The sequence below is a fragment of the Lepisosteus oculatus genome, chromosome 25 (assembly GCF_040954835.1).
Source record: "Lepisosteus oculatus isolate fLepOcu1 chromosome 25, fLepOcu1.hap2, whole genome shotgun sequence".
Classification (NCBI taxonomy): domain Eukaryota; kingdom Metazoa; phylum Chordata; class Actinopteri; order Semionotiformes; family Lepisosteidae; genus Lepisosteus; species Lepisosteus oculatus.
Window position 1 is genome coordinate 12701433 of NC_090720.1, and position 14570 is coordinate 12716002.

Consider the following 14570-nt stretch of genomic DNA (forward strand, 5'->3'; position numbering starts at 1 on the left):
ACAACTTGGTTTGCAGTTCAATGTACTGTAGAGGCATTTCATATTTAACGTGCCCACTAAAAACAGCGTTTCAAATGTATCAGCGTTTTGCTGCTGAGGAAAACAAATAGGTGTCAATGTGTAATTGACAATGTTTTTAATACCACGGAGCTAGATACACTTATAGGAAAATGAGAATATCTCGCATGTAAAATAAGATAATTCTCCATAAACTATACCAAATAATTAGCTAAAATAAGACGGGGAAAATATATATATAAAATACATCTATGAATTATCTTTTGAATTTTATTTTCAATGACACGTTAATATAATTTATATTATATTAAAATATACTGCAATATACAAAAATGATGATGATACACATATTTTAAAATATATTTCCTCATATTGTAGTATGTATTCTAAAATATGTTACAGTATATTTTAAATATATTGTAATATATATTCTAAAATATATCTTACAATATATTATACGTTGCATTTTCAAATATATTTTGGAAAATAGATTGCAATATACTAAAATAGCAATAATTTACATATTTTAAAATATATCTTGGTATACTTCAGGATATTTTAATATATTTATCCTTAAAGTATATGATAACATATTTTATGTTACATGATTTAATAATATTAATAATTGCTTACACTTATTTAGCTCTTTTCTGGACACTCCAAAGTGCTTTATAGGTAACGGGGACTCCCCTCCACTACCACCAGTATGCAGCCCCACCTGGATAATGCGATGGCAGCCATAGTGCACCAGAATGCTCACTGCACATCAGCTCTCAGTGGGGAGGAGAACAGAGTGAAGGAGCCAGTTCATAGATGAGGATTATTAGGAGCTCACAATTGGTAAAGGCCAAGAGGAAATCCAATGCCAGGGTTACACCCCTACTCTTTTCAGTGCAATTTATTTTTATATAGCACCTTTCACAACAGGGTTGCCCCAAAGTGCTTAACAATGCAAGTAACCATACATGTTGTGAATACAGAACAGAAAAGACAAGGAGACAATGGAGGAGAAGGAACCAAAAACTCCTTAGTAAGGAGAAAAAATCCCTCTAGGGGTCCAAGGTCAACTGGCTGCCCAACCTCTTTGGGTATGCTAACATTATACAATTAAAAAAGGAAATAAATGAATGAAGGTATTAATCCATCCATCATATCTTCTGTATGTCGGTACTCCATGCAGATCTCTGTTAACCAGCAAAATCCTCCTAAACGATAGCTATATCCACGATGCCCCTCTTGGATCCATGGCAGTGATGCAGCATCCAACTCAGATGGTCCCCTGCCCGGGCGCCATCCGGACATGTGGGGAGGAGAATGGGAGAGTTTGGTCAGAACAGATGTATCTACCTGGTGGGCCAACACAGAGACACACAGTGGCATGTACAGCAGCACCAGTAGCCATGGGTGCAGCAGGCTATACTGTAAGGTGTGAGTAGGCTAGGCTGAAGTAATAGGTTTTCAGTCTAGATTTGAATACTGAGATTGCATTCTGGATATGGGGTGGGAGACTGTTCCCTAAGCTAGGGGCCCTGTAACTAAAGGCTTTACCACCAACAGTTTTTTTTTATTTAATGCGTAGAATATGAAGAAGACCTATATCCTGTGATTTAAGCAGGCGACTTGGATGGTAAACATTAATAAGTTCAATTAGATCAGTGGTTCTCAAACTATGGTACGCAGTGCCGCCAGGTGGTACGCCATATGACCCTGGAACTTTGTTGTGTGCACTGAAAAATTGGGACGAGTTTTCATATTTTGTATTTGAATAAAATTAGTTTGTGTCAAATACGCAGCCTACTTACTACGATACAGCTTGCGCTAATACTTGAGTGGACACAAGAGCTACAATGTAATTCTATACCACTCTATAGGAATATGTGCTACGAATATAAGTGACCAATTTGTTCTCCAGCAAATAGGGAGTTAGGAGAATGTGTATGATTTTGGAACAATGCCAATGTTGTAAGCACAGGAAAGCATAGATATGTGTGCTACGAACGTTGGCAATCTTGTGAGCACAGGAAAGTGTGATAGATTGAAAAAAAATTAAAAACTGTTCTAGGTTAATTTGAGAAAAATACACAGAGCGTCTCTATGTTTCTCTCCCATGCGCATGAAATAAAAACTTCTTTTAACTTTTGAGACAAACTCCTGCAACAGAAATGGAGTGGTGGCTCTGTGGCTAATGATCTATGCCTGTGGCTGGTAGGTTGCTGGTTCAAATCCTGCGGTCAGCAGAGGAATCCTATTCTGTTGGGCTCTTGAGCAAGGCCCTTAATCCCAACTGCTCCTGGGGTGCTGTCCAATGGCTGACCCTGCCCTCTGACCCCAAGCTTCTCTCCCTGTCTGTGTGTCTCATGGAGAGTAAGCTGGGGTATGTGAAAAGACAAATTCCTAATACAAGAAATTGTATTGGGCTAATAAAGTTGTTATGTTTGTTATAAACGGGGAAAAATGCAAGCTTGTGGATTGCTAAAGCAGGTAAGACCCACACTATTTGTGACACTATTGTGTTTACCATTGGCAAAAGAGCTGACACGTATTATGTGTGGAGAAAAAGCTGCTAAAAGCTCAACCTGCTGCCCCCTCATAGTCACTCATAGAATTATTGATATGGCATATGATGTCAAAAGTACGCTGTTAGAGCATGTTAAGATGAGTAGATGCTTTTCAGTGCAATTAGATGAGTCTATAAATGTCGTTGATTTGGTAATTTGTATGTTTACATTCGATACGAGTTTGAGGGAACGTCCCATGAGGACGTTCTGTTCTGTAAGCCACTACCAACAGGAACTACAGGAGAGCACATATTTCAGCTTCTGAATGAATTTATCAAAGAGAATGGCATCGACTGGATAAAATGCGTCGGGGTTTGTACAGACGGTGCTAGAGCAATGACAAGCCGATTGTATGAGAGTGTGTGCGCATACGCATGCTCGCATTGGTCATTGAGATTTTCTGGGATTCCTACGAGAAGATGACTTCTAGGTGGTACTTGTATGCTTTGTTTTGATCAGGGGTGGTACTTGGTCCAAAAAGTTTGAGAAACACTGCATTAGATAGATAGGTGCCTGATCTCTGAGAGCCTTGTAAGTAAGTAGAAGGATTTTGAAATCTGCCCTGTACCTGACAGGAAGAGAGCTATGTATGGGGGTTATATGGTCGTAGTGTATGCTCCTAGTAACAATTCTAGCTGCTGCATTCTGAATTCGCTGTAAGGTGTTGGTGGTGAAAGAGAGGTGGGTGCTCCCTGATAGTAGGGCATTGCAGTAGTCTAACCTGCTGTAAACAAGAGCATGTATTAATTTCTCTGTGTCTTGAATGGAGAGAAACTGCCTTAGTTTTGCAATATGTCTTAACTGTAGGAAGCATGTTTTCGATACTGTTTTAACACGAGAGTTAAATGAGAGCCTGGTGTCTAATATGATGCCTAGGTTACAAGCTGAGTCATTGAGGCAAATTTTTAAATCCTCTCAGTTAAGTACTGAAGTTATAGTAGTCCTATCAATATTGTTGCCTCCAAACAACGGAACCTCATTTTTATCAGAGCTGAGTAACTAAACATTTTCAGGTATTTATCCTACCTAGCAGCAGCATGTAGATAGAGAACAATATTGGTCCCAGCACTGATCCCTGTGGTACCCCAAATTGAACTGATTACATTGACGAAGCAGTACAATTATTAGATATTTGAACATAATGAAAACAATTAGTTATATATGAAGTAAATCACTGAAGGATGGTTCCAGATAAGCCAGCCTCAAACTCAAGCCTGTGTAACAAAACAGAGTGGTCAACCGTGTCAAAGGCAGCACTTTGATCTAGAAGCACAAGCATTGTTGCATTCCCTGAGTTTCTCAAGTATATTATTTGAGTCCAGATACGATTGAAGTTGGGCCACAACTATTCTCTCAAGAATTTTAGTTAGAAATGGGACATTTGAGACAGGCCTTGTGCATCCAAATTTGGCTTTTTATGGAGCGGTATAACAACCACTACCTTAAATTGATCAGGTACAACGCCTGATGCAAGGGACATATTCATCTTACTAATTATAGGTCCTGCTAGTAAGGAATCTGTGATGAGGCGAGTGGGGATGGGATCTAGCAGACGTGACTTTGTCTTAATTAATTTCTTGAGTTCTTGTTCATTAACTAATCGAAAAACACTAAAGAGGTGCTCATATTGTTTCTGTACCAGACTTCTTTGTGGCTTATTTTTTTGTTTGACATGTGATGGTGTTAATTTTATCATTAAAAAAGTTCATGAAATCATCACTACTAAAGTTAGATGGTGCTATAGAATCGGTCTTATTAATAAGGTAGCGAGGGTTATTTTTATTGCTATCTATAAGTTCAGAGTAGAAAGCCGAATGAGCTCTATATAGGGCTTTCTTATATTGCTGTAGGCTATCAGTCCATGCCGACTTGAATACTTGCAAACCAGTAAACCTCCATTTATGCTCCAGTTTGCGGCACTCCTGTTTACGGGATCGTGTGTGATCATTATACCATGGAGAGTGTTTAGTGGTTTTGACTACCTTAGTCTTCAAATTTCATCAAGGGCCTGTCTGACCACTGTATTATAATTATGTGTGATTTTGTGACAATTATTACTGGAGATGAAGCTAGCATTGTTCATCGTGTTCATGAAATTTAATGACGTACCCCCGTTGATGTGTCCTGTTGTAATAGTCTTCTCCTTGGCAGCTATCAAGGGCAGTCGAATCTCAAAAGTAATTAAAGAGTGGTCAGAAAAAGAGTAATTGATGGGATGGACTAGTACATGAAGAATAACAGCTCTATGAGTGATTCATCCTCCATGTAGTTGAATTTGCTCAACTGTTAAAGTACTTTTCAGGACTGTAAAAACTATCAACTTATAGTAGATTCTGTACCTTCATCTTAAATCCTCTCGGTTTTAATACTCAACAGTTTTTGACAGAACCTCCATGAGAATGGTCAGCATGCCATCTAGGATAAGGACCAATCCATTGTTTTATTTTTCTCAGCCACGCCACTAACAGCAAAGCCACTAGTTTGCTGCTTATTTTTAAAGTAAGTGGTCCCAAAAACAACATGATTGTCTACACTACTGTTAATTTGTAAAGCTGTATTTAGTTGACCAATCCATTGGCAGGAAAGGCTTCCTAAGATCTCTCCCACCTTCAACTAATTACAAATTACTTACTGGAACCAGATCTTAGGGGCATCAGTCAACTTCCTGTCATGGTCATACAATCCTTCTCTCAGGAAAAATGTTAGTTCGCAACACAGCAAATGAATTTTTAGTTTTAACCACATTAGTGGGATACCCAAAGCAGTATCTGGGTTTATAATTTGTCACAGTAAGAGAAAATATTAGATTGGATGAAAAGATGTCTCAGTTGCATACACAGGATTTCATTCTAAAGAGAAGGTTTATGATGGACCAGAGAGAAAATGCTTTAGGAATTTAACGTGATAACCAATCTTGGCAGGTTAGCCCTGTTCAGTTTATGTAGGAGTCAGTCCGGTGATACTGAAACAGTTCCTCTTCCTAAGCAAGGCTAAGGCTATTTGAGATCATGTGTACTTGCAAAAGTATTCAGACCCTTCTTGTGCTGTCCCAGTTTGTGAAAGTGCAAACCATTGCCCATCTATCTTTTAATCTTGTTCAAAACCTGAATGCTCAGACTGAAGATCCCAAGGTTAGGAAACCACATATAATCCATGCAAAAACTGAACAGAAACTCAAATCTTGATTACATAACTATTCAGACCCACAAAAAAAAAAAATATCTTGCTGGAACTACACAAATAAGTTTACCATCTTAACAGCACATTTTCCTTTAAGGAAAGGAAGTGCTCTCATGTGGCTTGGGGATCACTTATGCACAGTAGTCAAGTTATCCTTCCACAGAGTTTAAACAGGATTCACATCAGGACTTTAAATAGGGTAGTTTGTTGGTTTCACCATCACCCCATAGCAGCTTTGACCTTGTGCTTCAGATTGTTGTGATGTCAAAAGGGGAGTTTTTGTCCTTCATTTAAATCAGAAGATTCTCAGTTGGGATAACTTCGATTCATTCCTTTCATTCTCGAAACATTCCCCAGTCCCTGCTGAAAAGGGGAACTATAATCACAAAGCTGCTACTACCCTGCATGACTGCAGGAATGCCGTTAACTAATGCTGGATTTGTAACCCTGCCTTTAAAGGCTTCAGGTTGGTCCTTTGACCACATCAGAGATCCTCATCTTAACCAATTTAACCTTTTTTCAAGAGCATAACCTAAACTATAGTAGTTCAGGTGGGTAGCTGCGTCAGCATGCGTAGGCTGCAAAGGAACAAGTAATAGGTTTATTCCATGCTGAAAAAAAGAAGAAAGAGAACACAACGTTTCGGCCGTGGAGCCTTCTTCAGGTGACACCTGAAGAAGGCTCCACGGCCGAAACGTTGTGTTCTCTTTCTTCTTTTTTTCAGCATGGAATAAACCTATTACTTGTTCCTTTGTAACCTAAACTATGACAGGGTGCTTTCAACCTATTAATGGGTAAAGCTCTTTAAAATGGTTAGACACATGTGCACAGAACACTCATCATGGTTAAATGAGGCCTGAAACACCTTGACAGACTATTGCAAGTCACTTTCTAAATAGATGGTTCCTTAAGGCAACTGCACCATAGTGAAACTAGATTTGGAAGAGGAAAGGGCTTGAGATTGCACCTTTCCTTTTTAGATTTCATTTCTCAAAGCTCACCATTATAACAGTGTTCTAGGAATGTGAAAATTGTGCAACATTTATAATTTCTTCCAAATGGCTGGGATGCCATGTGTTCAAATTAACACACAAGAATAATTTTGCCCACAAGGTTTATTGACATACAAAACCCATAACTTAGTGCATTAATTTAAATGGAAAAAGCACTTGACTGAATGAACTACTGTAGAGACAGTGAAGGGTAAGGGAATCTAACAATACAGGCACTTTTAAAGCAGTCTCTCCCCAGTTTAAAAAAAAAAGCTCAGGTCATTAAAATTTTGCCTTGCAAAATTCTTCCATCATAGCAGTTTTTTTTGCAGGGACATGCTAATTCACTCCAGTTCATCATGGTGTTGGGTAGCTTCCTTAATCACCTGCCAAAAAGAAAACCCATTTGAGAAGAACCAAATAGCAGAAAGAGGTTGGGGAGCAGGCACACAAGATATAGGCTGAGCTGTAATGGTCCTCAATTTGCATTGAACCAAAGTGAATTCAAGGAAGAGACACTGCGTTTCAGCCAAATACTAATTTGCTTGTGGAGGGAATAGAAGTCTAGGACATGTTTATTAATCTGTTGGCCAGGATTGCCCACTTTTATCCCAAACTACAGTCTTGGCCAGAGATTAAGGATATAACAGCCATCATCTAGACACTGGATGTATGGACTAATATTCCAAAGAAACTTTAATACAATTAAAGTTAATAAAAACTGCTAAAAAGGTAGTCAAGGAATGCGAGGTTGGAATTGTCCAGATGGGAAATTAGATGGTGCCTTCTCAAATTGTGGAGTGTCTCAAGTGTATAGAAGTCAACATTAGGGAGTTTTGCATCTTTCAGATCATTCTGGATTCATTGGAAGGCATGTCTAGAATTACACACTATTGCATGTGGTCTCAAGGAGTTTAGAAAGGATTTAAAAAAACCTCACATTTTATTGGATTGAGCCAAAACCAGAACATAGCTTGCCCTTCAAGAAGAATAAAAAGCATACAGCTACAGTATATCAATGGATTCTTAAAACAAATTGCTCATTTAAATTACTCATACATACACGGACATCTTTGGTTTTAATGGTCTCTATCACAGTCTCCTTGGGAAAGGAATCGGTCTTGGACCTGGATTCATGGCTGGTTTCTAGGAAAGAAAATGGAGAAGTTAGTCAACTTCACTTATCCTTAACTTTTGTTGGCTAGAATCTAAAACCCTGCTTGGTCCATTCCACGTGTGGCTTCAAGTGATTCTCAACAGTGGTCGGTGTGGCTTTAACCTCTACTTGCTTCTTTGCAGGCATGGTCCATCCTGAGAGAGCAAGCCAATATTGGCCATAGCAGCCAACCATACCCCATCATGCCATGCTGGTTACCATGGAAGCTAGGGGACCATCCTCCCCACTCGACCCTCAGTCACTTCTCAGACTTGACTGTTTTGTGTCCCCAATCGCCTAGCCTGCTACAGCACCCACCTCCATCTGCTGGCACACTTGAAACAGCAGCTGTCCTGTTTGCCGCCTCCTCCTCCAGTGTGGGTTTCTTAGATCTCGGATCTACTTCTGCTGCTTGAGGTGAACATAGTGACAGGGAGCAGGAGTCCCACTTTTTTTTTTTACCAACAAAATTCCAAAACTTTCTATTAATTTATACACATCATGGGTCATCTATTTGGAGTCACAGCTTGTATCCCCCCCAGCCCATCTGCTAACCAGAGGTCACTGAAAAATTTTACCCAGTATTTTCACATGGGCACTAGGCTAGCTACAGCTCACTATAAAAATCTCCACAAGATGGTGACACTATGATGCGTGATAACAATGACAACACCACAGCCTCTTTTAAAAAGCTTGCCAACTTATGAACAAAGCTATATGATGCAGTCATGATCATTTTGGGTCAATAAAAATGAAAATTGAGCAACTTGTCCAAAATGGATATTTTATAATTTTCCATAATTTCCAGGATTTCCATGACGCGAGAACCCCGAATGAGGGAAATGAAGGTTTGTTTTGCATGGGGAAAAAAAACCACTGAATTTATGATTTTAGTCCCATGATTAAGAGACCCAAGTTTTTTTAAAACCATCAGCACCTTGTAAAACTGGGTTCATTGTCACCGTAATTGGGGGGCACAATGGAAATGTAGGTGGTTAATGGCACACTTCAGGAAAACAAATCATTAAGGGTTGTTGAGCATCTGATTGACAGCAGATACTACCAGAATGACTTCATTCATGTTTTGATCTTCCTCAGAGTTCGGAAGATTTTGTTTTCATGAAAATAGTGTATTCCCCACTTTTATATCACCAGTGAACTCACCCCCCCCCCCCCCCCCCCACAAACATTTATTACAAATACAAATGCCTGACCTCTTAGATTTAGTGAGGAAAACATGGGACCTGGGGTGGCAATCCTACAAGGAGGAGAAAGTTTCATGATTAAATGCAAGAAGGGTGGGTTTGGCATAGCCATACAACATGACAGTTACCCATTCCAGCAACAGGGGGTTCACAGCTAAAACCTATGAAATTTTACTGGATGTTAAATTTGAACACATTGTAGTTTTGCTCCACCATACTCAGCACTAGTTTACAGTATTGGACAAAAATGGATTGGTACAAAAAGCATCCCTCAAGACTTCATGAAAAGGACTGAAAAGGGAGAGGGCTGTGCTCACCGGGTCTCCTCTCCCTCCAGAAGCTTTCTGTAGGTAGCTATCTCCATGTCCAGAGCCATCTTTATATTAAGCAGGTCCTGGTAGTCGCGCAGGTGACGGGCCATCTCATCTTTCATGTTGCGGATGTCAACCTCCAAGTGGGCAATGGTGTCCTGGGATCTGGAGGATTCCAAGGCAAAGTTTTCCTCCACCTCATGCATCTGGTGTTCCAGAGACTCATTCTGGAAATGAATTTCAGAGCATTTTTATTACATGCCAGAAACCTTGCAGCATTTTCATAATCTGTTCACTAACCTACATGTACTTCCAATTTAAGAGACTTTCCCCCACACTGAAAAATGAAGGAATACAGTATGTACAAGATCTTAATCCCCTTGTTTGGCCTACAAGCAGATACTGCAGGAAAGCACAAAAGAAAGGATTTACATGAAAAGGGACCTATACCCGGTGAAGTGGAATATATTCAAGTCCAGTATTCAGAGCAGTGGAGCAATAGTATGGTTGCAAAGCATAAAATAATGGATGAAAGGGTTTGAGAGCTTTACTGGATAAAGATTTCAGAGGCCCTTGTAAATAAGACCTTTTAAGGCAACATCATTTGCAAGCATCCCACTAGTACTGGAGCCATGGAAGTTGCTTACAGTTCCCTTGAGTGCATGCACTTCACAGGTGAGAGCTTGCACCTGTCGGCGATACTCAGTGGACTCCTGTTTGGCCTGGAGAAGGGCTTCATTATTACGGGCAGCAGCCTCCGTAAGGTCCGCAAACTGCAAGAAATTCATTAGTTGAATGAGACTGTCGACCAAAAAATACTGAACAATGTGGTATTGGGTCTTGGCTCATGATCCAAGAGACCATTTGGCAATCTATTTCCTCATTCTTTGCATTCATAAATTACCTAAAGTCATACTTTTAAGAGGGGAAAAACATGCTACAAATGAGGATTTAACTGGTACAAGTGCATTATGTAGAACTAAAGAGGTGCCTCATAACATTAAGCAATAGAAAATGAGTTTATCCACATAAGTATGCTATAGATGACTGTGATCTAGTTGAAACCCCAAGTCCTGGGACCCCAAGTCCCCAAGCTCACTTCTCAGCTTTAAGCCACCAGATGGCTAGCTACCTACAGTCTGAGAATCCTCATGTGCAGGGAAGGGAGACCAACCTTGGACTTGTACCATTCTTCCACTTCAGCAATGTTCTTCGATGCTAGAGATTCATACTGTGTGCGTACATCACGGAGAGCTACTGTGAGGTCTGGTTTGACCACATCCATGTCAATCTGGACATGCTGATGCCGAATCTGGGCTTGCAGCTCAGCCACTTCCTGTGAAAAGCATTATAATTCAGCTACACTCACCACAAGGCTACTCTGCAAGCAAGATTCAGATCATTTCCAAACCCAGGTATGCAAGTCACCTACTAAGTCACAGTCAATGCACAGATCACGTCATGAGGAGGAGGGTAAAAAATAGCTTTGTTTACTGGGAACAACTGAAGAGTAGCTGTAGTGCTTATTAAGGGGGGGGGGCATTAACCTGACTTTATTCCCTTAAACAGTTCCTTGCAACATCAATACATAACTACTGTATTGTTTCCCTCTCCCAACACCTTAAAATCAAGTTGATAGGAACTCACTTCATCATGGAGTTTCTTCAAAAAGGCAATTTCCTCCTGCAGGGACTCCACCTTACGCTCCAGATCCAGACGGGCCAGAGACGCATGGTCAACATCCTAATTAAATTAGATTTCATAAGGATTTACTTACCACCATTGAAAGGCTTGTGCCTATAATGTGGCACAACTGCACTAAAAGCCTCAGATTTCTGTTAATCCAATGATGAGCATGCAGCATTACAAGCACAAACCATCAGTATTTATTTCTTCACAAAACACTACCAAATAGGAGTGGTACCATTTTAAAATCTTAAAGCAGTATAAAACTAGTAATACTGCCCTGTAGTGTTAATCACCAGATGAATCTCAGATTTAAGATGGCTAGTGCCACATTACATTGAAGTAATATTTAAGAGTACTGTTCACACCTAAAACATTAGCATAAGCATGCAAGGTGTAGTTAATGTACCCAGTAGGTTTGTCATTTATAGGATTTAACCATTTTGCTAGCCAAATGTGCACAACACATGGCTCCCTGCCCATGCCAGCAGTCCTGCTCTCAACAGGTAGGCTGTCTAAGGAACTGCATGTCAGCTACATCTACGACCCCGATATGCGATGCAACTGGACTTGATGGGACTCTAAACCCAGAACTGCTTCAGTCCTGAACCAGAGGGTTTTACCCTTATGACAGATTAGGGTCTTTAGCCTTCTTGCTTTGCATAGAAGAGCTTGGTTCAAAGACCTTTTCCCAAAGTCCATTAACATCCATGGATTGCTGTGCAGATCTATTGAACTATTCCAGTTAAGTGATCTAGACTAGGAACTTGCTACAAACAGAAGCACTGGACACCAGCATGAAACCAGGAACTTGCCCATCTTAAGGTGCAGACAGCACTTCATGACTAGTTGTCTCAACCCTAATCATGAGAAGGGTCAAACTGGAAAGTAACAGTTAACCTTCTCCCTGGCACAACACCATAAGTAATCTAGTGCATGAAGTCATGTAACCTGCAGAAATGTAGGGACAGTGCCAAGGGACTAAGACACTCTGCAAAACTTAATAGCAGACAAACATGGATTTTTATGAAAAAGTATTAGTACCATATGGCTAAATCTTACACAGGACAACTGCAGTTGTCAAGAATGTGCCCTTTTACTTGGCAGTTTAGATTCTCTGGTGTTAACATCTGAACTGACCAGTTGATCAGATCGTACTAGTAGCTGGAATACACTGTTGCAACAATAGTTCCCATGCAGACTGCAAAATCAGTTCTACAAGTCCATGTTTGAAGTACGATGTCCTGCAGATGCATTTGATATTAGAAGTATCCACTTTTTAAAAAAAGCTTAAAAATAAGGCACCCAGCAACCATTTCAAAATGCAGCTACTAGAACAAACGGGAAGCTACAGCGTTACTGTTTTCAAAAGATGCAAGTTCCATCTTTGAAGACGGAATCGCGTTGCAATCACGGACAAGACAAACAAGAGCTGTGGCGGCGGCGATTTAAAGTTGGTGGATCGCCGATAAGACGCTCTTTTTGGCTACAGCAGACGTGCAGCAAGTTATTGAACCCCACTGCACTACTGCTGGCGAAGATCGCATACTTGTCTGAAACTCTGCAGGTTGTTCTCGGCTTCCTCTCGAAGACGCATTTCATCCTGGATTCTGAAAGAGAGGAAAGCTCTTACGTCAGGGAAGTAGGAGAATTAAAACTCGCTGGCGTCTTCGTTTGAAAGGGAAAGACCGCAAGAACCCACGAGCAAATAGCAACCTGGGTTACCGAGGAGTTTCAGTCGCTTTCTTTCGGCGAAAACGGATCCAACTATAAAACCCCCTAAGTTTTTGGAACTCCTGCATCTTATGGGCATTTGATGCATCAGGAGTTAACTGCAGCGAAAGTCAATACAGCACTTGCCTCCCGGTTTATGCATCGTGCGCTACAAAACAGAAATGAGCGACTATGAGCTCCTCTGCGTTGAGACTCGCCATTTTAAAGTTCCGGGATTAAGTGCTGATTTAGTATGCAATTACCCCAGTGATTAACGTAACTTAAACAGGTCGGAAATACTGAAAACCGCTTAGTTTAAAATGTCACTTAAATACCCAATACCTTAGTTATCTTCGCAATAGAAACTGGATGGAATGATCGGACACAGTGTAGATATATCGCCAAATATCATATACTGCAGGCTTATTGCTAGTTTTAAACAGTTTGATCAGATCACTTCAGTCCTCACTGTGGCGTCAATCAGGGTTACTTACTTCTCCCTGAGCCTCTGGAGATCATCATCTAGGTTATCACGCATGACCTCAACCCTGGCTTTGTCGGTGGTGAGCTGGTCCACTTGCCCACGAAGCTCTCTCATCTCCTCTTTATAGAGGTCTCCAACGCGAGAGATGCCCTTGCCCTGCAACTGCTCCAGCTCCGCTAGCAGGATCTTGTTCTGCTGCTCCAGAAAGCACACCTTCTCGATATAACTGACGAACCTGTCGTTGAGGTGCTGCATCTCCGCCATCTCGTTGGACTTACTAGCTTTAAAATCGGTTATAACGGCATCGGACAAGGAAAAGTCTGAGGTTTCCGTGGACAGCCTGGGCATCGTAGCGCTGGACCGGAGCCTACTGGTGTTGGTCGCATAGATGGCGGGGGGAGCAGACATGCTGTAGGATACCCTGGATCGAATCGGACTGGAATACCGGCGGCTTGAGAAAGAAGTACTAGGAGCGATAGATCTCTCCCCACCAAACATCCTTTTGTAGGAAGATTGCCTTGTAGTTACACTGGACATTTTGTGATCGTTGTTGTTTTATGCCTTGTTTTTCTTTTGGGACATCGGCAAGTTTACCAAGCCGTTCAAGCACACCACACTCCAGCAGATAAGGTCCAGTGAAGCCCAGTAGCCCTGCCCTCCTGTTTTTATAGTCCGTTCATTATGCAAATTAGATAACGGCACCTGGGGTTGATTGACGTCCCGGGGAACCAGTTAAAGAGCTGAAAGAGGAGACCAGAGATATTACTAATATAGTTCAGGTGTGTAGCTTCGTCAGCATGCGTTTTCTGCAAAGGAACAAGCGATAGGTTTATTCCATGCTGAAAAGAGAAGAGAGGAAACGTTGTGTTTTCTCTTTTCAGCATGGAATAAACCTATTACTGGTAACTTTACTGTTAATGTATACGAGCAGATATCGTCGCTTTGAGTGTTAACCCACTTCAGAAATACGTCTTGGCTTTTTCTGGGTGGAAAATACAACTAGTTTAGTGAAGGGAGAATGAATAGGGTTAATGGGTTATTGGCTTTTACTTCACTGTTGAACCCTTTCAAAGCTGTTGATTTTCTCCAAACTGAGGTCTAGGGTGAATGTCATTTTGGACATTCACATAAAAACGAGAAATAACCTTTGAAAGAAATGAACCTTTTAATCGCAGATCGAAACACATAAGTGGTTTCCTTTCCCTTACTTATACTGTAAGTCACATTTGTTGAATCCATTTTCAACTTGATTTAGTTTTTGGGCGAT

General features: G+C 40.8%; 1 protein-coding gene across 3 annotated transcripts; it reads right to left on the bottom strand.

Annotated features, from left to right (window-relative positions):
* Positions 1–6853: 6853 nt before the first annotated feature.
* On the bottom strand, positions 6854–13953 carry LOC102686793 (vimentin-like). 3 transcript variants are annotated; one of them, XM_069183900.1, is made up of 10 exons: positions 13314–13953; positions 12656–12716; positions 11068–11163; positions 10595–10756; positions 10068–10193; positions 9427–9647; positions 9119–9162; positions 8223–8312; positions 7812–7894; positions 6854–7134 (listed from the first exon to the last, which is right to left on the bottom strand). In XM_069183900.1, the coding sequence occupies exons 1-10, from the start codon at positions 13838–13840 to the stop codon at positions 7093–7095; spliced, it is 1452 nt and encodes a 483-aa protein (XP_069040001.1). In that variant the 5' UTR covers positions 13841–13953; the 3' UTR covers positions 6854–7092. The 3 variants fall into 3 exon arrangements, with proteins under 3 accessions (XP_069040001.1, XP_069040000.1, XP_069040002.1); XM_069183899.1 differs by having other exon boundaries at positions 8223–8315; XM_069183901.1 differs by lacking the exon at positions 8223–8312.
* Positions 13954–14570: the final 617 nt, after the last annotated feature.